Consider the following 22,646-nt stretch of genomic DNA (forward strand, 5'->3'; position numbering starts at 1 on the left):
AAGTCCTGCGGAAACTGTAACCCTCACTGTGCTGGTATTTGGAGGTGGGGCCTCTGGGAGGTAATTAGGTCAGGAGTTGGGTCAGCAGCCTTACAGAAGAGGTGTGGGAGCTTCTGCACTGCTTCCACCAGGTGAGGACACAGCGAGAAGACGGCCTGTGGACCAGGAAGCAGGCCTCTTGCCAGGCCCTGAGCAAGCTCCTTGACCTGGGACTTCCAAACCTCCAGAACCGGGAGAAATAAATTCTTACTGTTTACAAGCCACCAGCCGGAGAAGGCAATGGCACCCCACTCCAGTACTCTTGCCTGGAAAATCCTATGGATGGAGGAGCCTGGTAGGCTGCAGTCCATGGGGTCGCTAAGAGTCAGATAGGACTGAACGTCTTCACTTTCACTTTTTACTTTCATGCATTGGAGAAGGAAATGGCAACCCACCCCAGTGTTCTTGCCTGGAGAATCCCAGGGACTGGGGAGCCTGGTGGGCTGCCGTCTATGGGGTCGCACAGAGTCGGACACGACTGAAGCGACTCAGCAGCAGCAGCAGCAGTCTACAATGTTTTGTTGCAGCAGCCCAAATGGACAGGGCCCTCTGCTCCAGGTTTCTAATTAGTCTGAAAAATGAGCTGCATCTTGGTTCAGAGGGACTGCCTGAAGGTACTCAGTTCCAAACAGTTCTGCCTGTACATGACGCGAGGTGATCAGCCTCGTGAGTGTGGAGACATCTGCTCATGCTCGGCGTGGGGAGTGCAGGAGAGAGGGCCCCCTTCCGCTGTCCCTGAGCCAGGGCCGTCACTGTGACTACAAGCTCAGTGGCCTGTGTGAATTCAAAGTGCCTGCAGCAGCTGAGGCAGGCAGAATGAAAAGTTCTTCTGCAGGGAGAGGGAAGAGATTATTAATGCCTTCACCCATCCTGGTCTCCTCAGGGGCCAGGGTTTTCTTTTGTTGTTGTTATTGTTACAAAATCAGTACGTCACATTCAGCAATCGTAACTTCGTATTAAAAAAAGAATCCCCTACTCTCCCCCAGACCTTTTGTCTGGATCTGGAAGGGAAGTATATCCGAGGAACAGAAGAGTTTTCAGAGGAAACATTTTTATATAATTTAACCAGCTAGATGCATTATGTTAGAAATTAGTCAGGATTAAATCCTGAATTTCCAGAAAATTTCAAAATGGGTTTATATAGCCAACACCTCCTTTCCTCCTGGTCATTTATCTAGTGAATGGTCTAGAAAAGATCCCTCTGATTCTGGGGATGGCTGCATGGGGTAATCAAGCTACCTTATTCAGGTGGGTGCTCCAGGAGACAGGTGGGAGGACAGCAGAGTTAGGTGAGCACTCCGTTGCTGCAAACTGCAATGAATTCTGATACTCAATTCTGGTACTCATGAAGGGGCCTGCACTGAAACATTCCTGAGATGGGGTTGAGAGTAAGTTCTGTTAGGAATGGTCACAGGGCGGAGGGGTCACAGGCCTGGTGATGTGCTCTCCCCTAACTGGCAGCTTTTGGCAACAATCACCAAGTCAGGAATGCAATTCGTCTCTGTCTGAGAAATACAGAGCTGCTCAGCAGCTCAATTTCAGATGGTCCCCATGGAGGAGAAGCCCCTTTCTGTGGACCCCTGCAACACGGTTCAGTCAACATCCATGGTGTGTATCTTACAAAAATGCCACTGGTCCTCAGAAAACAACTGGCAGGGCACATCAACGGTGCGCTGTAGTCCTGTTTGGAAGCTATGCTGGGGAAGCCAGGAGGGCAGTGAGAAGGGCCAGCTAGCTAAGCAGCTCTGCAGAGGTCACTGAAACTGCAGCTCATTTTCTCCTTTACATATTTCACAGCTCCTGCGGTACTCGATGTGGCCACTGCGACCATCTGCTAAGTGTCAGAAAGCTAGGAAGCGGTTTCAAGTGCGATTTAATTCTCCAGACCTTATTTTATAATCTTTTAACTTTCTTTCCTCCATTTTCTTTTTTAAGGTCCTTTAATTTGGATCTACTTTTGGTTTTCTGCTCGGCACCCAAGAACTGGGAAGGCAAATAAGTGCCTGTGTGATTACTGGCAGAGTAAAATTTCTAGATAAGAGAAATGAATCACTTATTAATAAGTAAGAGCCAGAAAAAAGTTGAAGTTAGCAACTAAAAGTTAGGAAAAGAGAAATCTTATTGGCTAAGAAGCGGAAGTCACTTAGGCATTAATTTTTTATGATTTTTTTCCCCCAATCCCCTTGGCATTAATTTAAGTGAAAATATAAGGCTATAATAAAATAAATTAGCATAAGAAGCGAATCATTATTGTACTCACCCTACACACTTGCTAGGTCATGACTAGAATTACAATTTAAAACTGTGCTGACTCTAAATGAACTTATGGTTGAGAGTCGGAGGCGGGGAGGATAGTAAAGGAGTTTGGGATAGACATGTACACACTGCTGTATTTAAAATGGATAATCAACAAGGTCCTCCTATACAGCACAGGGAACTCTGCTCAATGTTATGTGGCAGCCTGGATGGGAGGGCGAGTTTGGAGGAGAACGGATACATGTACATGGATGGCCGAATCCCTTCGCTGCTCACCTGAAACTATCACAACACTGTTAATCGGCTATACTCCAATACAAAATAAAAATATGATTAAAAAGAATTGAATGCATAAAGTAAAAAAAACCCCAAACTATGCTGACTCTAAAGTTACCAACTTTGGAAAGGTCACTTATGTATAAGAAACAGTTACAGAAAAGAAATAAAATACCATATATTACATAATGTAAATAAACAGGAAAAAAATAACTTGCTAAATATAGTGGGGCAGTAAGTAGATGAGTAAATGTTATTTATTTGAAGAACTTTTAGAATAAAATTTACCTCTGATAAAGCCGAAGAAAAGTGATTGCAATTTTTATGCATCAAATGATAGGCATTGCCTTTGTATTCTTTTCCCAATTCTTCCACAATTTTTTCTATATCATCTTCTAGGAAGTCAGTGCTCCCTAAAACAACAGCTTCTCTTAAAGGAAAAAAAGAAAAAAGAAAAAAAGAATATAGCTGTGTGAGTTATATTATAGGCATGCTTAAAGACTTATTTCCAGAAATGCTTATTTCCAGGAACATTATGATGGATGTTTAACAAAGCAGGGTTAATGTAATAAGACTAAAAAGTAAATGAGGTATTTTAATAAGCTGATTATTTTAGTTTCTACTTTTTAAAAGCAATGAACTCTTAAGTACACCACTTGTAAATAATACAAATGCAAAATAAGTCATTTCCCTTATTAAACAGTATTATATTAAAAATGTAGTATCACAGTTATTTTTATTACTATTGCATTAGAATTTATACTACTAGAGGACTAGATCCATGCTGCAGATATTCTTGTTTAATTACAGCTGCCATCAAATGGCTGGTCATAGTCTCACTTAAAAATAATCTTTTAAGTTATCTGCCACTGGGCTGCAGTGAGATCAACTGTCAAATGACTAATTTTTTAAAAAGGCATAAAAACAAACCCATTCTAAACAATACACCAAACTAAAAAACAAACCAACCCCCCCCACCACTTCTAAACTACTACCCTGGAAATGCAATAGACATTATTCAACAGAGAGTACAATTTTAGTCAGATTCAAGTTAGAATCCAAGAAAACTGACAACACTCAGAAAATCTTTTTATCTAGGAGTTTTGACAAAAGGGAGACCTAACAGATGGATTCAGGCTGGCATTATAGCACTTATGTGCGTAAATATTTCAAATTGGTTATAGGCAAAGAGAACCATTAACTTAGTAGTGATAAAAGGGTACAGCCCTATACTGAATTTCAGTGTTATGACCTCATTTCATTATTTTTCACTTGGAAACTATTATAGGCCTAGAAGTTTCTTTAAAGCTCCTTGAAACTAAGAGTCTAAATATCACTTTAAGTATAAAACTTAATTAAGGAATGACAATTTGATATCAGCATTAGCAGTAGGTTTTCGGTGCTGTTATTACTCCCAAGGCTCCGGAGTACACTCATATATATATGTTCTAGACATTTTAGGTCTATCAGTGCATATAATAACAATACTTTCTCAGCTAATCTATTCAGATTATTTTAGTTAGTTCACGTTTATAAATAGTGTCTCTTTCACTGGGAAAATGAAGAGATTTTAAAGAGTGTTAGGTAGGTCACAATCTTTCCTCCATCTGCCTCCAAATAGGAGACTGAGGGAAGCAATCATTAGATAGGAAAGTCTGTTAAAGCAAAATCTTACATTAAGGTAAAAACATTTGTAAAGCAGACAAAATAACTTTCGTGGGTCCTCAATAAGAGCAACAGACTAGCTTCTTTCAGGCACTTTATCTGGCTGATTACTATCTTTACACAACAACTTAGATTTGATTTTAAAGCATTAGCAACTAAAACAACATTGAAGAAACACTTTAACTTCCTATATTTTTTAATCTACAGAATGAATTCTGTATGCCTGAATACAAGTTTTGGCACCTAAGACAGTGTAATAAAAATTATCCTCCCTACTTACTTAAATTTAAATGTTTCTCCTAGTTCAGAAGCATTTCCTGGGGAAATTTCAAATATTCCAGAAAAGGGATAAGGATGGCCACCATAAGCAAATTCTGAAAAGAGAAAACTCATGATTCTTAGTATTTATCACATGAAATTTAACCAGTATGCTGAATTAGATTTAATAAATAATGAAGATAATACTGATACCATCTAAATAGTTTTCAATTTAGTAATGCTTTCACAAACATCTCATTCAGCTATTACTTGTATAGAATAGTTGACGCAAGACTTGAAACTCTAATAAAAGATGCTCAAAGGTAATTCTGACTTCTATGTTTACTTTATAATGGCTAGAGGAGAGTGCCTAACACTCAGAAGAGAAAAAAGTTCCTGTGTTTCCCTACCATGCCAAAGTATGTAGGTGGTCAGTTCAGTGTTGTGCCATTTAAAAATTAAAGTGGTCAAATTTCAAACTAGTATTTTACCGGAAAACCTGTCTAATAACAATGAGTTTTCAAGGTTCTTGGGATTAAGACTCCTGGTTTATCTTTGATTAAGAATGAAACATTAGGAAACCAGAAAAATGGAATTCAATCCCTCTCATTCAAGAAAAAAATCAGCTGAAAAATTAACATACACAGCCACTGAAACACAGACACACACACTCCACAGCACATCTGTAAGTGAGGAGACAGCAACTTGTATTATAGTGAATGTACATCCAGACTGATCAGATACAAACTCTCATCCAGAATAAAAATGAACAATGGTTTCAAATCAGGAAGGAAATAAAATTTCTGGTGACAATTATGGTATGAGATACTTTGGTATTTAAGTGGAAAATCGTAGTAGACTTAAAGAATTCTAAACAAATGCTTAAATTAATAGTCACTTAAATTTATTAAATATAACCTTAAAGGTTTTAGAACAAGGCATGGGAAAGAACAAGGCAATTCTAAGTTTACTTTTGATTCAGATCTTTCATAAGAAACAACAATAATGTAGAATAAGAAAGCATTTAATTCTGAAACATATAACTTTTTAATAACAGAACTTTATAAAACATTGTAGATAAGGTTAGATATGGAAAATCATATTTTGATTTTTAATGTTCGCAATTATAGTAAAATTGCAGGCCCACTTATTCGTCTATTCAAGAAGCAATAATTCACTTTTAGGAATGTAGTTGGTTCAGGTTTTACTCTTTTGAATCATGTTTCTAATTATTCATAAGTCATTTTATGAATGGGAACAATGATTAGGCAGATAAAAGGATAATGGACTAGTATATGAGAATACTTGGGTTCAAGTCTTAGTTTTGTTAATTAGCAGTATGACTTTCTGCAGGTTTGAGCTCTAGTTTCTTCATCTGAAAAATGGATGCCCCATGCTACAATCTACCTCAGAGTAGTGTGGTCATATGGTTCCAAAATCTGTGGCACTTTAAAAACTGTAACATACCACTCAAATTCAGTTAAAAACAAACATTCATGCCACTTTGGCAAAAGCCACATCAAACAGGGAGCAAGCCCACAGGCTACAATTGCACCTGTATCAATACACCAACCACTGGAACCTCCAACACAAACCCCTCTGCTTTCTGGTAGATGGCAATCTTTCAGGTAAAATGGAGCTTATATGGCAGATTTTTATAGCCAATATTTAATATGGTACCCTGAACCTAGAAGAAGCTAATTTAGCATATAAAAAGGGGACAGTAAAACAACACACTGACGCATGTAATCAATGAGCCTTTTCCTTGTATTAGCTAAGCTGGTACCATGGGGTCGCAAAGAGCCAGACAGGACTTAGCGACCGAACAACGACAAATGTAGTCTTCAGGGGTAGCTGGGAGGAAACTGCAGTGGCATAATCTAAGAAGTCACAGAGACTGCCTAGCTGAAGCCAGTAAGAGCATTTCGCTACAGGGTGAGCTTATGATTCAAACTAGTACATTATTACAGCCTTGGTGAAATCAGCAACGTGATCTGTCTTATGAACAACATGGTCAGGAGATTATCTTGTACCAAGAGAGAGAATTAGAACAAAGGAAAAAGCTGCTGAAACAGAGCTCCTTGGTTTGAGTGGTTCCAGCTACGTTTATCGTAATGAATTGGTAATAAAGAATAAAAAGGGCTCAATTAATGACAAAGGCCATCGCTCTTAAGCAAAAAGCAACATGTATTCAAAGGCAGGATTTGCTTAGTAATATTTTTAAACTTTATAACTATACATTTGTAGGTCTACAAAAACAAGTTACAGAAATTCCCTCAGGAAATTGGTATTTCAAAATTGACGTTTCAGCACCAATCCTTTTCCAACCAAAATGATTATTTATATCATGCTATCTTTTTAAAGTGCAAGGTTTCTTAGGAAGGTCAATATAGATTAAGGCAAAACCATGATGGTGTAACAATCTCAAAAGGAAAATATTTTTTAAGACACAGGATTTAGAATAAAAGATAACCAAATCAATGTACACGTGTGTACTTTGAGTACTTTCTCCTCAAACACATTCAATTTTGGGCATTTTTCTAATATACAGTATAAACAAATATGGGGAGATTTTCCCCTACTTTCTACAATAAAGTATGGTACTTAAAAAAAAAAAAAAGGGAAGTTACAGTCATGATTTTGCAACCCCTTTAAATGAGAAAAATCTTCAGAAAGTATGTTTAGACTGTGTGCACACATACCTCTGCCATATACTTCAATTCCTGAATGAAAAACTCCAATTCCGATGGAAGAGGTGTATTCGTTCATCCAGTACTAGAGGGGAAGAAAAGATTCAGTATATTTTTCATTTATAATTCAATTCCACTTAATAGGAGGCTACTATTTCTTGAATCTCTTACTGAATATTTAGGCCTTTCTAACTCTATTTCTTGGTATTTTCCTTACAGCTCTGAAATTCCCATGATAACGGCACATTCAGTCCTATCACTGTGCCTTTGATTGTTCCATAGAACATATGGAATGCCTTCCTGCATCAAAATCAAAGTGAGCTCGAAGTGACAGATGCTCAGTCATGTCTGACTCTTTGCAATCCCATGGACTGCCTACCAGGCTCCTCTGTCCATGGGATTTCCCAGGCAAGAATACTGGAGTGGGTTGATACTTCTTCTCCAGGGGATCTTCCTGACCCAGGATCAAACCTGGGTCTGCCGCATTGTAGGAAGATTCTTTACTTCCCTTTACCAGGGAAGCTCAACAATCTCATTACTAATCAGAAAAATGCTAGTTAAAACAATAAGCTACCATTCTTTTTTTTTTTTTTTGGTCTGCTTGGCTGTGGGGCCTTAGTTCTCCAACCAGGGATTGAACCCAGGCCCTCATCAGTGAGAGCATGGAGTCTAACCAGTGGAAGGCTAGGGAACTCCCTACCAGGTTTTTCTTTTTCTGTTTTTTTTTTTTTTAATCTATCAGACTGGCAAAGATACAAAACATTGCTAATACTTAGTGTTGGTAAGGATGTCAGAAGATACTGCACAAATGTGAATCAATGACAATTAATTTTCCATTCCACCTCCTGGAAGGCAGTCTACAGAAATGCTTGAACATATGCAGAGACATGTCCTAGGATATTAACTTCAGTTATCTATAGCACTAAAAACTGGAAACAATCTAAATACCAGTTGGAGAATGGTTACAGAAGTGATGGTAAATCCATATGATGAACTATCATACAGCTACTAAAAAGAATGAGTTACTATAAAAGGGCACTAAAAATATACCTAAGATACATAAAGTAAAGACACCAGGTCATAATACATTACCTGTAATAAGATCACATTTTTGTAAGTTAAATAAATAGGTCCTGTGTGTATGTTTACAGGCTAAATATAAAACAAAACAAACAAAACTACCACCAATTACAACAAAAGAAAGTCTGAAGCATTACAGACCAAACTGTTAACAGTTTGGGGGAACAGAGAAATATAGCATGGGGGTGTGAACACAAGGGTGTAAAGAGATATATTCACTTTTGACTCCACACACTTCAAGATTGTTTTTCTCAATTTTATGAACTATGTATATTACTAAGTTTTATTTTTTTTTAACTTTTTATTTTTACTTTATTTTACTTTATAATACTGTATTGGTTTTGCCATACATTGACATGAATCCACCATGGGTGTACATGCGATCCCAAACATGAACCCCCCTCCCTCCTCACAACAACCCTCCGGGTCATTCCCGTGCACCAGCCCCAAGCATGCTGTATCCTGCATCGGACATAGAAAAATGTTTACCCCAATCTATTTGTTCAGTGGTTTCCTGATAGCCAACTTCTAGGACTTAAATTGTCTTTTCCAATTGAGAAATCTCATTGCTTACACTGTTTACAACGAATAATTTGATCTACTATCTAACTTCCTTAACAATGGCACCTACAGGTTTTTGTTCTAGATGCAGACAGCTCCTATGTAAAGTTACGTTTTCTCTTTTTATGGTATGAGCACCTCTCTTTGAAAATAGAATATTTTCGAAAAAGAGAGAGATACGTAATAGTTGTCTGCAATAATCAAGATTTTAAAACTTTTAGTAAATTGAACACTTATTTGCATTCAACATTTAACATCACTATTAATTTTAACAATTTATCTTTTGTTGACCAGTAAATAGCCTCCTCAAAGTGCTTTTATAATAGATTTCTATAATGGAAATCTAAACGTTTTATTAGGAGAGAGAAAGGTTTTCATGAAAGAACAAAAACAAAAACCCTGCACAGTGACTTTTGGCCAGAAGAGTTAATACAGGTTTAGGATGGGAAGGTACTTGTCAGAATGGGGAATCCTAGACTCGGAAACCTTTTACTCTCTGCTCTTCCACAGCTGAAAATAATCTCCTCTATAGCACTTCTGCATGTTGCCTGGGTATATATACTATATATACTGCTTTGGTCTGAAATTTCCCTGCACTCAAGACTTTACGTTCTAAATACAAAAGAGTATGTTTCGATGCATTCTATAAATTGGAAAATCAATAAAATGAGAGAGAAATCCATCACCTAAAAACCTGGTCAGTCCTTTGAAGTTTACCATGAGAGATGTGACCTACGTAAGGCTCTGAAGAACTGCTGAGACACTGTCACGAGAAACGAGCCCGGCAGCTCTGCAAGCGGCAACGCCACCTCCACACACACAGCGGGGCCGTCAGGCCAAGGGTTTCGGCTCAAGGTTAAGGAGGCCTGCAAGCTGCTAGGAAAAGGATTTCTTAACCCAGAGATACTTCTTTGAACAGTATTAAAAAGCAGACGTTAACCACTCTTAACATGGTTTCCCAAACGCTCTGTCTTAATATTCTATGCCAGGCAGGAATTAACGCTGATGTTTAACAATGAGGGACTCAACAGTTCTTTGCATTTTAAGTATCTTCTATCCTTAGAAAGGGCCCCAAAGGTAAGAATTATTTTCTGGATTAAAGTAACTATTTACTAGTTATAGATCTATGACTAGATATTTCTACTGACCTTAAAAAACCAATTATAAAGAATACTATGAGTAATTGTGCACTAACAAATTGGATAACTGAAATGAAGAGAATAAATTGCTGGGAAGACAGGGTATTGAGGCTGAATTGAGATAGAAAATTTGAATAGATCTATAATTAATGAGAATGAAGAAAAGAGAATGAACTGGTCATTTTAAAGCTATCCTACAACCAGGGGATTTGGTGCTAGTGGTAAAGAGCCCGCCTGCCAATGCAGAAAACGCAAGAGATGTGGGTTTGATCCCTGGGTTGGGAAGACCCCCTGGAGGAGGGCATGGCAACCCGCTCCAGTATTCTTGTCTGGAGAATCCCAGAAGAACCTGGTAGGCTACAGCCCATAGGGTCGCAAAGAATCCAACACAGCTGAAGCTACTGAGCATCCACACACCAAGTATTTAAACAAGAACACTAATTCTTCACAAACTCTCAAAGGACAGAAGAAAAGGGACCATTCCCCAAGTCACTCTATGAGGCCAGCATGAATTGGGACACCAAAACCAGACAAAGACATCATAAGAAAACTACAGGTCCATCTCTTATGAATACAGATTCAAAAATCCTCAACAAAATACTAGCAAACAGAATTTGGCAACATGTAAAAAGGAACATACATCATGACCAAGTGACATTTATTCTAGGAACAGAAAGTGAATTTAGTATCTCCCAGATCAATTAATGTAATATACCACATCTCTAGAAGAAAGGACAAAGAATCCAATGCTTTCATGATCAAAACACTCAACAAACTAGGAATATAAGGATCCAGGATCAGGGGTCAAACCTTTGTCTCCTGCACTGGCAGGCAGATTCTTTACTTCTGAGCCACCTGCTTGTTGGTTATCTGTTTTAAACACAGCAGTGTGACATGTCAATCCTAAACACCCAACGTATTCCTCCACCCTTGCCCCCTGGTAACCGTAAGTTCCTTCTCTGTTTGTTTTGTAAATATGTTTATTTCATATATATTTTTTTAGATTCTGTATATAATACATGCACACACACATATATATAATACTCTGTAATATAATACAAGTGATATTTGTCTTTGTCTGACTTCACTCAGTATGATAATCTCCAGGTCCATCATGTTGCTGCAAGTGGCATTTCATTCTTTTTAAACCACTGAGTAATACTGCACTGTACATACGTAAAATGTTACAGCAGTTTTGGAAAAGTCCGGTGCTTCCTCAAATATATTAAGCCTAGGGTTACTATGCTGCTGCCTCTTAGTTGCTCAGTTGTGTCCAACTCTGTGACCCCATGGACTCTAGCCCACCAGGCTTCGCTGTCCATCGGGATTCTCCAGGCAAGAATAATGGAAAGGGTTTCACTCCTGGGTTTATGCTCAAACACATGGAAACACATATAAAAAGCTGCCATCCATGTTCACAGCAGTATTATTTTCTACAGGCCCAAAGCAGAAACAACCCAAACGTTCCTCAGCTGGTGAGTGGTGAACAGTGTGGCATCCCTTTACTACATTATTTCTCCACAAAAAGGAAAGACGTTCCTGACGCATGCAGCAGCTGAATGACTCTTGAAACTCTTGAAAAATTATGCCAGGTGAAATAAGTCAATCACCGTGTATGATTCCATTTATACGAAATGCCTAAAATAGGTAAATTTATACAGACAGAAAATAGATTAGTGGCTACTTATGACTGGGAGGTTTGCAGAGAAATCGGGAGTGATCCCTAATGGGTATGGGATTTCTTTCTGAGGTGATGAGAAATGACTAATATTGAATGGGATGATAGCTGTACAATTCTGTGAATGCCCTAAAATCCACTGAATTGTACACAAAGGGCGAACTGTATGAGAAGTGAACTATGTCTTAATAAAACTGTCTAAAAAATGCTGCTGCTACTGCTAAGTCACTTCAGTCGTGTCTGACTCTGTGCGACCCCATAGACGGCAGCCCACCAGGCTCCTCTGTCCCTCGGATTCTCCAGGCAAGAACACTGGAGTGGGTTGCTAGGAATAGAAGTAAAAGATCTACTAACTTGTACCAAATGGTAAAGAGTATATAATTTCCACAGCTGGCAAACCTAAACAAAAACTCTTCTATAAATATCATGAATCCTCCAAGGACAAAATTTCGTTCAGACAGAATACATACTTTGTTCCTTTAAAAAAGTGTAATTTGGCATTATAACAAAGTTTCCTCTCTGTTAGCAAAGTGAGAACCAAGAAATTCTTGAACAAAAAAGTTTCCATTTTCTTGTCCTTCTTCTATGAAATAATCCAAAGTATAAACTTTAGTAAAAGAGAAATAAAATATACATATTATGAGTATGGGACTTGACGCCCACCCCCACCCCCCCAAAGTGAAAAGACTATTAGCTACCTTAAAGCATTTCTAATGAAAAACTCAAAAGATGGTCCAATCAGTTCTTGAACTCTTGTTGTTTGGCCATTAAGTCATGTCCAACTCTTTGCAATCCCATGGACTATAGCCTGCCAGGCCCCTCTCCTAGTCAAAAACCTTTAACTAGGTTATTCCTCAAATTACAGATTGCCTTCCTAATTTCAGACAGCTGCCTTCAAAAACATGTGAAAAACAGACTGTAAACAAATAACATACCAAGAACAGGAAAAAACTGGCAAGTCCCTGGCAGTCTAGTGGTTAGGACTTTTTGCTTTCACTGCTGAGGGCACAGGTTCAATCCCTGGTCAGGGAACTGATATCCCACAAGCTGCATGGCATGCCCCCAGAAGACAGAAAACAAAAAATAAAACCCCAAACTCTAAATATATATATATATATATATATATGTATTCTGGTCAGTCACCTCTCATCTATAAACAGCAGCACATTACTGAAGAAATTAATTAAGTAAATTCAATGTTTCTCCTTGGTGTGATTAAAAAATTTTTTTTCTGAATGGACTCCAAAGAAAAAGAGAGTAAAACTTCCACAGAAAGTCCGTCAGAGTGAGAAATGCTCTCCAAATGTTCCTGTTTCTGTTAGGGCTTCCTTGCTCTATTATTAGAGAACACGCCTGGAAGGCTTATTACTCTTTAAAAACTGGGCAGGCTGCCTGCGGGAGACGAGCGTTTAATTCAAGGTCAGCAAGCCTTATCGAGTCCTTCTGCCTCAAAGTCCTGCCAAGGCTATGCAGACAATATGGAGGATGCCTATTTTAAGTGGAGACGCATGATATAACTGTAAACAAACAAAACAAACACAGCAGTCTCTCAGTATCTGCAAGGGACTGGTTCCAGAAGCCCCCCAGACTCCCCAGGCCGAGATGCTCTAGACCCTCATTTCAAACGGCATGGTAAAGGCAGCCCCCTGCATCTGTGGATATGGAGAGAGCTGACTGTATATGAGGACTTAGTCTTTTACTGAATGATTTTAGCTGTGAAACACCCCCTAAAATGACTTGCTGTGGGGATTTACTCATGTTGAGTAATATTATCGTCTCACAGTTTAAGATTTATAGCAGTGTTTCTCAATGCTCCTCTAACTTGATTTCCATCCTTTGTCTTTAAAAAATTATTTACCTACCACTGCTGAAACATTTCACACGGTATCTGTAGAATAAACGTCTTCTCACAAAGCTCAACAGAGCTTCTCAAACTCACTATGTGGAAATTCATGCTTTTGTAGAACCATAAAACATTGATATTTTCCAACAGAAGATGTATTATAAATATGCAACATGAAATCACAGCCAGGAACATGTATCCATGAAAAACAAACAAACAAACCAAGCTGCTGAATTAGACATGACTGGATGTTAGCAAGATTTTTGTTCATTTCTGTTGGATATGTCTTCATTGATTTTGTTGTCTAAGTAGCAGCAGATGCCAAAAGTTTTAAACTTACATACTTGGGGAAAAAGGACAATTTTATTTAAAGGCTTAGCTTTTTATTTGAATTGGGAAAAGACCACTTTTATTTCTAGAGTTGGGTCCAAGTCTAAGAGTATAACCAGTATTCAGAGACTAGTTGAATATACTGCTCTGAACAACTGCAGAAGCTGGGATGAAGAGGTATATACATAGGGACACTGGGGCCAGCCTGCAGAGAAAGTTTACCACACAGGGCTGTGTGAGGGCGGAGTGACATGGAACACTGGGGGTGATCCACTAAAGGAAGCTTTATGTTCAAGTTTACCCAACGCTGACAACCATATAATCCCTGAGGGAGTATATGAAGATCAGACGCTTTCATTTGAAAGTTGGTTTACAATGTGATTCTTCTCAAACTCTTCCCAATATACCAAAGGAAAACAGTAAATAAGCCAGCTGCTACCACAAAACAGTCTCTCTCAAACCATGAAATAACAACAGAGATACCATAAACACGTCCATGTCAACCATCTACTAAGCTATTTGGTCAGCTTCATCTAACACCATCATTCCCTTAGGATCCAACAGGAAAGCTCACAACATCTCTGTGTTCCAGTCTGGATCACAGGAACATTGTTTCTATCATCTTAGAATTTACTTGAGTTTACTGCTTGGATAGAAAAAGGCTGATCCGAGCATCACAACGAATAATGCTGGAGCATTTGAACTATAGTGGAAAGACACTGGGCTGAGTGTCAGGAGATGGGGGTTCTTTGCCTTGGTTTCTTCACAGATATTTGGTAACTTTTTTTCAATTTAAGTTTTATTTTATACTGGAGTATTGTTGATTAACAATGATGGGTTAGTTACAGGTATACTGCAAAGTGATTCAGTTATACCCATGTAAGTATCTATTCTTTTTCAAATTATTTTCCCATTTAGGTTATTTTACACAATATTGAGTTCCCTATGGTACACAGTAGGTCTGTGTTGGCTATCTATTTTATTTTCTTTTATTTTTTTTAAAGTTTTTTATTTTTTAAATTTTAAAAATCTTTAATTCTTACATGCGTTCCCAAACATGAACCCCCTCCCACCTCCCTCCCTATAACATCTCTCTGGGTGTATATGTCAATCCCAAACTCCCAATCTATCCCTCCCTGACTCTGACATCTGGTAACTATTAAAGGTTCCCAATGTCTCAAAAAGAGACACTGATTCCAATTCACACCCTTGGTTCAAATTCTCACTTCACTATCTTACTATTTGTGTGATCTGGGGAAAGATACCTATCCTCTTTGTCCTTATTTACAAAATGGGGATAATAAACAGAGTCTTCCACAGAGGACTACTATGAGAATTAAATACATTAGTACGTATGAAGTACTTAGAAGAGCGCTTGACCTACAACAGACATCAAGTGTTAGTGGCAGCAAACACACGTTGGTAGGATTTTTCCCTCATGCTCTGCTCTACACACTGATAAAGGGCTGGATGCACATGTAAATAGCAGACTGGTTCTGGCTATCTGTTAGTTCTCAGAACTTTCAAGATTTGGGAGTTATGTCACATTACCAAGAGCAGTGACTCACTAAACCGAATGGAAAACAATGGCAGAGTTAATTCGACTCTGCTTTATGATACCTATAAGCAATTATTTATCTTCTTGAGAAGTACAGATCTAAGTAAAAGGTCTCTATAAGGCAGTGGTTTTATGGGGTTCTTATATATTCAAGAAGGACACGAGCAGAGGACTGGAGAACTAATCTCACTTTGGTGTTAGGACCTTACAGCCTTGAACATCTTAAATCCACAGAGATGGCAAGTCAATGAAGAGAAGAGGGCCAAGGAAGGACCGCTAGAACATGTCTAACCCCCTCTGGTACCTGCAGTGTCCCTGAGGGTTAGAAGGCTTATCAGAATATTCCAGAGTATTAACATAAAAAGAGGAAACAATTCACAGAAAAATCATCATCTTGAAATATATGGGAAAGCAATAAATACATAAATAACTGCAGCTACTTTTGAACTCAATCTTGCTTCAATGCAAAAAACTGGCCTAAATATTTCCATTTATTATTTCTAAAGCATTGTTTACAGAACTGAACTGACTGTACTATATTACAGTCATATGTTTAAATGTTAAGTTCTTCTGATAGAGAACTTTCATTAAACTTCATTTTAGTCAGTCATTTATTTTATCAACTTAATAAAATGTTATGCTTCCTGCTTGAAAGCAACAACTATGATAAATGCTATCTCCCTAGTCTGGAACTTAAAACATTTAATATAATCACTTAGAGTCTGGGTCTGATTTCCTTAAAAGGCATATTAAATGATATAACGTATGACTGTTTCCCCTAAAAACTAGAATCAGTGTTCATGGCATTAAAAGTAATTTACTTTATTCCCCCCAAAAGGTGTTTAGGACAAGATATTTCAATTACTGAGTTAAAAATCCAAAATAAACTGTGACAAGTAGAGACTGTGGGGTAATTATTATAGTGCCTTCTCATATAAAACTGTCCTTGATGTTCACATAGTTAAGCTACCTTATGAAGTCTTTTTTGGTACCAATGGATATATTCCAAGACAATCTTACCACAAATGCTACTTAACAGTAAATCATATTAAATGCTTTCTATGGTGCTTTAACAACAGGCTGGTCATAAACCAGAGACAATAAAATTGCACCAAATGAACTGAGATTTTCCAGTATTTTTTAGATGAAATAATGAATACCCATCTATGTCTGTTAATTTGCTTTATAAGAATTATATAGTATAGATGCTATTTTATTACTATTTCTAAGAAAATGTCCAATCTCTTCACTACCAGAAAATACTATTTGATAAGCACATGGCTGACTTTCTCTGTCTTAGGGAAAAGAAAATTATCTACATATCAAAAACATTTTCATTTCAAAATTATTTCTAAATTGTTGATAACAGTAATTAAAGTATTAAGCCTTAATCTTTTGGAGTATGTAATATCTCCTGATTATGAAAGATTTGTCAGTAGTCTTTTAGTTACTAGGGTTTTACTCTCAAGTCTCAGTTCTGATGATAAAATTTAAAGTTAGCCTAAGACTGACAGTATAGCCAAAATAAACATATGCACAAAAGCTACGGCCAAACTTCCTTGTTTGCTGGGACAATCTCAGTTTACATTTGCTTCAATATAACTATTTAGACTGCATCTTCAAAGTTAGCCTAAGACTGGCCTTCTTAGGGACTGTACTGAGTCTTAAAAGCTCCCAAGTACTGTCCTGATCTCATGAGTGTGAATATGCCTAACATGATATACTGGCATGATAATATATATATATATATACTGACATGATAATCTAAAAAGCAAAGAAAATGCGGTGACATGTATTTTGTACAGGGCTGAAGTTTCCTCCTCTTTATTGATTAGGCAAACTAATTCTCAAAAACAAATTACTATCTTTACCAAAAGATCCAATTTCTAAAACCCACAACCAGCTAGATACAAGATGACTCTGAAGTAAGTTATTTAAAGGAGAATAGATTTTTAAAAGTCAAATCAACAGTGAACCAAATGCACCATGAATATTTTCAAAACTAAACCTATTTTATATGATCCACAGTTTGACTCTACTAGTAGATGGGAGAGGGTACTACCAGTTCTTGGTCCTGAACCACAACTATACCGGAAAACCAAGTTCTTGGCAAATCTCTCCTAGCAAGAACTTAATTTAGTTGTGTGAAATATTTTGGTAAAACATTGAAACTCCTTCTAAGGAGCCTATTTGTATTTGACTATCCTCCTGGATTGGGTTCTAAAACTGCATGAGATCTGAGACAAAGTCTTACTTAAATCTGTACCCTCCATGTTGCTTAGTGTATTGTATTACACTTAGATCATTCAAATTCTTGATCAGCTGAAATGGAGCAAGGAATATGTAATCCTTTTTCTTTTGTCATATCCTTAAATGTGACTCATGGGAAAGAGCATGGGAAAAAGCAACGGAATTCCAAAAAACCCCATCTATTTCTGCTTCACTGAGTACGTTAAAGCCTTTGACTGTGTGGATCACAACAAACTATGGAAAATTCTTAAAGAAACAGGAATACCAGACCACCTTACCTGCCTCCTGAGAAACCTGTATGCAGGTCAAGAAGCAACTGGACAGGTCAAGTTAGAACCAGACATGAAAGAGACTGGTTCCAAATTGGGAAGGAGGACGTCAAGACTGTTTATTGTCACCCTTCTTATTTACTTTGTATGCAGAGTACATCATGTGAAACTCCAGGTTGGATGAAGCACAAACTGGAATCAAGATTGCCGGGAGAAATATCAATAACCTCAGATACACAGATGACACCACTCTTATGGCAGAAAACAAAGGACTAAACAGCCTTGTGATAAAAGTTAAAGAGGAGAGTGAAAAAGTGGCTTAAAATTCAAAACTCAGCATTCATGAAAAGAAGATCATGTCATCCAGTTCTATCACTTCATGGCAAATAGATGTGGAAAAAATGGAAATAGTGAAAGACTTTATTTTTGGGGGCTCCAAAATCACTGCAGATGGTGACTGCAGTCATGAAATTAAAAGATGCATGTTCCTTGGAAGAAAAGCTAGGACAAGCCTAGATAGCATATTAAAAAGCAGAGGCATCACTTTGCCGAGAAAGGTCCATATAGTCAAAGCTATGATTTTTCCAGTAGTCATGTATGGATGTGAGAGTTGGACCATAAAGAATGCTTAGTGCCAAAGAACTGATGCTTTTGAATTGTGGTGTTGGAGAAGACTCTTGAGAGTTCCTTAGCAAGGAGATCAAACCAGTCAATCCTAAAGGAAATCAGTCCTGAATATTCATTGGAAGGATTGATGTTGAAGCTGAAACTCCCAATACTTTGGCCACCTGATGCAAAGAGCCAACTCATTAGAAAAGACCCTGATGCTGGGAAAGATTGAGGGGAAGAGGAAAAGGGGACAACAGAGAATGAGATGGCTGGATGGCCTCACTGACTCAATGGACATGGGTTTGAGCAAACTGAGGAGATAGTGAAAGACAGGGAAGCTTGGGGTGCTGCAGTTTATGGGATTGCAAAGAGTTGGACACTACTTACCGACTGAACAACAACATGGGAAAAGAGGATCTCCACTCTTTTACTCATTCAAGAAATATGTATTGAACACCTACGACACCCTAGAACTAGCAATACAGACCCAAACATAACCAGGTTTCTGCTCTCTTGGAGATTGCATTCTTGAAAAGTTATCTTTTAAACTGCAGGTGTAAAACTCATTAAAAAATCCTGAAATCACTTCAGTGGGCTGTGCCAGTATTATTTTTACTGAATGAAACATAATGTGGGCTTCTCAGGTGGTGCCAGTTGTAAAGAACCCACCTACCAACTCAGGAGACACAAGAGACTTGGGTTCGATCCCTGGGTTGGGAAGATCCCCCTGGAGGAGGGCATGGCAACCAACTTCATTATTCTTGCCTGGAGAATCCCATGGACAGAGGAGCCTGGTGAGCTACAGTCCACAGGGTTGCAGAGAGTCAGACATGACTGAAGTGACTTAACGCACGAAACACAGTGGATTAGAACTTATCAGAGGACATCACATACACACCGAAGTGTTTCCTAAATATCTGGTTTCAGTTACATGTGTGTTTAATAAGTATTTATATAAAATGTTTATCTTAGTTGAAAGTGAAGGTTGCTCAGTTGTGTCTGACTCTTTGTGACACCACGGACTATACAGTCCATGGAATTCTCCAGGTTAGATTACTGGAGTGGGTAGACGTTCTCTTCTCCAAGGGATCTTCCCAACCCAGGGGATTGAACCCAGGTCTCCTGCATTGCACGTGGATTGTTTACCAGCTGAGGCAGAAGGGAAGCCCAGGATAAAATTGAGAAATGGTTCTAGATGGTTCCCCTAAATTGCATCTCAGTTTAAATCTTATTTGAAATTTTTACTTACCTGCAAAGCTATAAATAAAGTTAGACAACTTTGATTAATAAAATGTATGGTTGGGGACTCTGCTAGACCCTGGAGATCTAAGGATGATCAACTCACAGTCCCTGTCCATAAGGAACTCATTAAGAATGTAAACAATCACAATTCGCTAAGTGTTAAATATATGTATATATCATAAGGAACTCATTTTTTGGATGTCACTCTAACACATGCTTTCACTTACTCTTTCATAATAATAGTCCACACAAAATATGTAAATCACTTTTGTGATATTCAAGCAAGTAACTTGCACCCAAGGCCACATAATAAGTGGCTAAGTCATACATAGAGCCCAGGTTTCTTCGCTTTCATCTACTGCTTTTTTAAATCACATGACTATTTCCTAGATAGTCTCACGTGGCTTTGGTTTTCTTTACATAGTCTTGAAGTGTCCTGAACAACTTCAGAATAAGATGGAAATCATTAATATTAGTTCATCGTTTTTCTAAAGTGTGAAATTTTGGTGACCTATCACGTACCATCACAAATAAAAACAGCCATCATTACTCTTTGCCTAAATGCCGTATGATATGCCCACCTTATCTAGTTTAGAAATGTAGAGGCCTCCTACCCTGGGGAACTATAACTAACCTTCAAATGTGAAGGAGCGAGAAAATCTACAAGATGTGCTCCTTTTAGAAACTAGAAACTTCCACGGTACTGCAACCAGACAACTCTTTTAATACTGTTCAGCAGATTACAACACACACAGCAGATTACCCTGAGGCCTGCTGGAGACAATGAACTTGTTAACCTTATCTGGTGGCTCATTTAACTCACTGTTGGACAGTGAGTTAGAAAGTACAATCACGCTATGGTATACAAACCAATCTCAAGCTAAATTGTTTTAGTTTCTATAAATACTTCAAGACTTATAAATTACTTCCATTAAGTTCATGCGGCAGAAAGGCTGAAGACTAGCTGTCAACTCTAACACCCAAGGGGATAAAAAAGGGTACACAATTAACCCCAATTTTATATATTTAGGATGACAGCGATCTTGGAGATAGTGTCAAATGTACAATAGCCCACCTGAATAAAATCTAAATTGTTAATTTTTATACGATTTTACAAGTTGGTTTTCCATTTACAGTTGTAGAATATTGACTATATTCTCCATGTTATATGATTATATCCTTGAGCCTGTCTTACACCCAATAGTTGGTACCCACTCCCCTACCTCTCTATTGCTCGACCCCTTCCTAACTGGTAACCACTAGTTTGTTCTCTGCATCTACCACAACCTGCTTTTAATGCCTCAACTGGGGTAGTGCTTTGCTCTGTGTACTAACTCTCCTTCAGATAAAGTGAAGAAATCCCCAAAATCAAGCTGTTAGGTGTTGCAACTACTGAAAGTTTACGAATGAAGCTCACTTAAGCTTTTACAATCCTGCAAATAACAACACAAGCAATAACAATAGCTAACACTTTCTAGTGCTGCTCATGTGCCAGGTATCATTCTACGCATCTTATATAAATTGACTCATATGATCCTTATAAAAACCCTATGAGCCAAGTACAGTACTACTCCCATTTTATTTATTTTTTGACCATTTGGTACGTGGAATCTTAGTGCCTTTACAAGGGACGGAACCTGCATCCCCTGCATTGGAATCATGGAATCTTAACCACTGAATGGCCAGGGAAATCCTATTCCCATTTTAGAAAGAAACACTAGCACAGAGAAGTTAAGTAATTTTCCCAAAGTCACACAGCTGAAAAGCAGGAGGTAAAATACAAATCCATGCAACCTAATGCCAAGGCTAACTCACAAAGACAAAGAACTATTAACACATTTCACTACTTTCAGTAACAGACTGTAGGCATGACCAAGGAGAAGGCAGGCCGCCTCAGCCTTCTTTCTCATATTGATACTCTTGTTCTGAACCAGTGTGGATGTTCTGTGACTCTCACTCGCCACCCGACTGGCCAGGGAGACCTGTCAGACACCTGAGCAATGCAGAACCCTGCATGCACGCTTCTCCATCCTGCAAGCAGCCGCCACGAACAAGATGACACAGTGGAGGAAGAAACTGTTTCAGAATGACAAGTCCTAGAGGAACCTCAGGTTAAGTCCAAGAAACCTTTCTAAAGTACTGTAATTACTATGAACCAAGCTCTGGGAATAAAAAGAAGAATAACACACTGTCTCTACCCTCAAGTTCACTGCAGACAGAATAACTTAGGAAATGCAAAAAACTGCTTTTTTTTGGTTGACCATGTCACGCAGCATGTAGGATCTTAGGTCCCAGACCAGGGATTGAACCCATGCCCCCTGCAATGGAAGCGAGAGCTACCAACCACTGGACTGCCAGGGAAGTCCTACTGCATTATTATTTTGATACCCACAGACAGAAGAGCAGGTCAGAATGGATGTGAACTGAGACATCACAGCTCTTGCTTGCTTCGCTATTTGTTAGCCTCTTAGAAGTAATGAATTACTTTGGAAGCTGATTTAAAATGACATAAACCCCCAGGCTGAGAGCATGATGGGAACATCACGGTACAATATGGTGGACAGTTAACAGAGGTAATATTGAAGTATCCCACTAGTTCTCCTTGATTCAAATGGCTAAGAGCTGGAAAATATTACAGCATATTTGTATGCTGACTGGAATGAAAGTAGGGTAAAAAAAACCAAAAAACAAAAACTGGAGAGAACAGATGAAGACAATTCTGACAGCAAAGTCCTTGCATAGAAGAGTAAGGGTTTCAGCACAGAGTGGAAGGCTTGACCTCAGACAGGGACATGGGCAATTCAGTCCCATTCCACATAATAGGAGGGAGATGAACAGTGGTAGTGGAAGGATGAGAACATTCTCTTCAATTTTTTTTTAAATTTAAATGAAATAAGCAGTGA

General features: G+C 38.3%; 1 protein-coding gene across 3 annotated transcripts in view; it reads right to left on the reverse strand.

The window, feature by feature from the left end:
- The window catches only part of DESI2 (desumoylating isopeptidase 2), a 44,962-nt gene that overhangs the window by 9,056 nt on the left and 13,260 nt on the right, over positions 1 to 22,646 (reverse strand). For all 3 annotated transcript variants that reach the window (XR_009595808.1, XM_004013651.6, XM_042257175.2), the window contains 3 exons: positions 7,197 to 7,269; positions 4,517 to 4,610; positions 2,860 to 3,001 (listed from right to left, as the gene is read on the reverse strand). Coding sequence is in view for 2 of the 3 variants with exons in the window: in XM_004013651.6 (XP_004013700.1) it covers positions 2,860 to 3,001; positions 4,517 to 4,610; positions 7,197 to 7,269 (309 nt within the window). In the remaining variant the exon portion in view is untranslated. The remainder of the gene's footprint in view (positions 1 to 2,859; positions 3,002 to 4,516; positions 4,611 to 7,196; positions 7,270 to 22,646) is intronic.

This window comes from Ovis aries, chromosome 12 (genome assembly GCF_016772045.2).
Source record: "Ovis aries strain OAR_USU_Benz2616 breed Rambouillet chromosome 12, ARS-UI_Ramb_v3.0, whole genome shotgun sequence".
Lineage (NCBI taxonomy): Eukaryota > Metazoa > Chordata > Mammalia > Artiodactyla > Bovidae > Ovis > Ovis aries.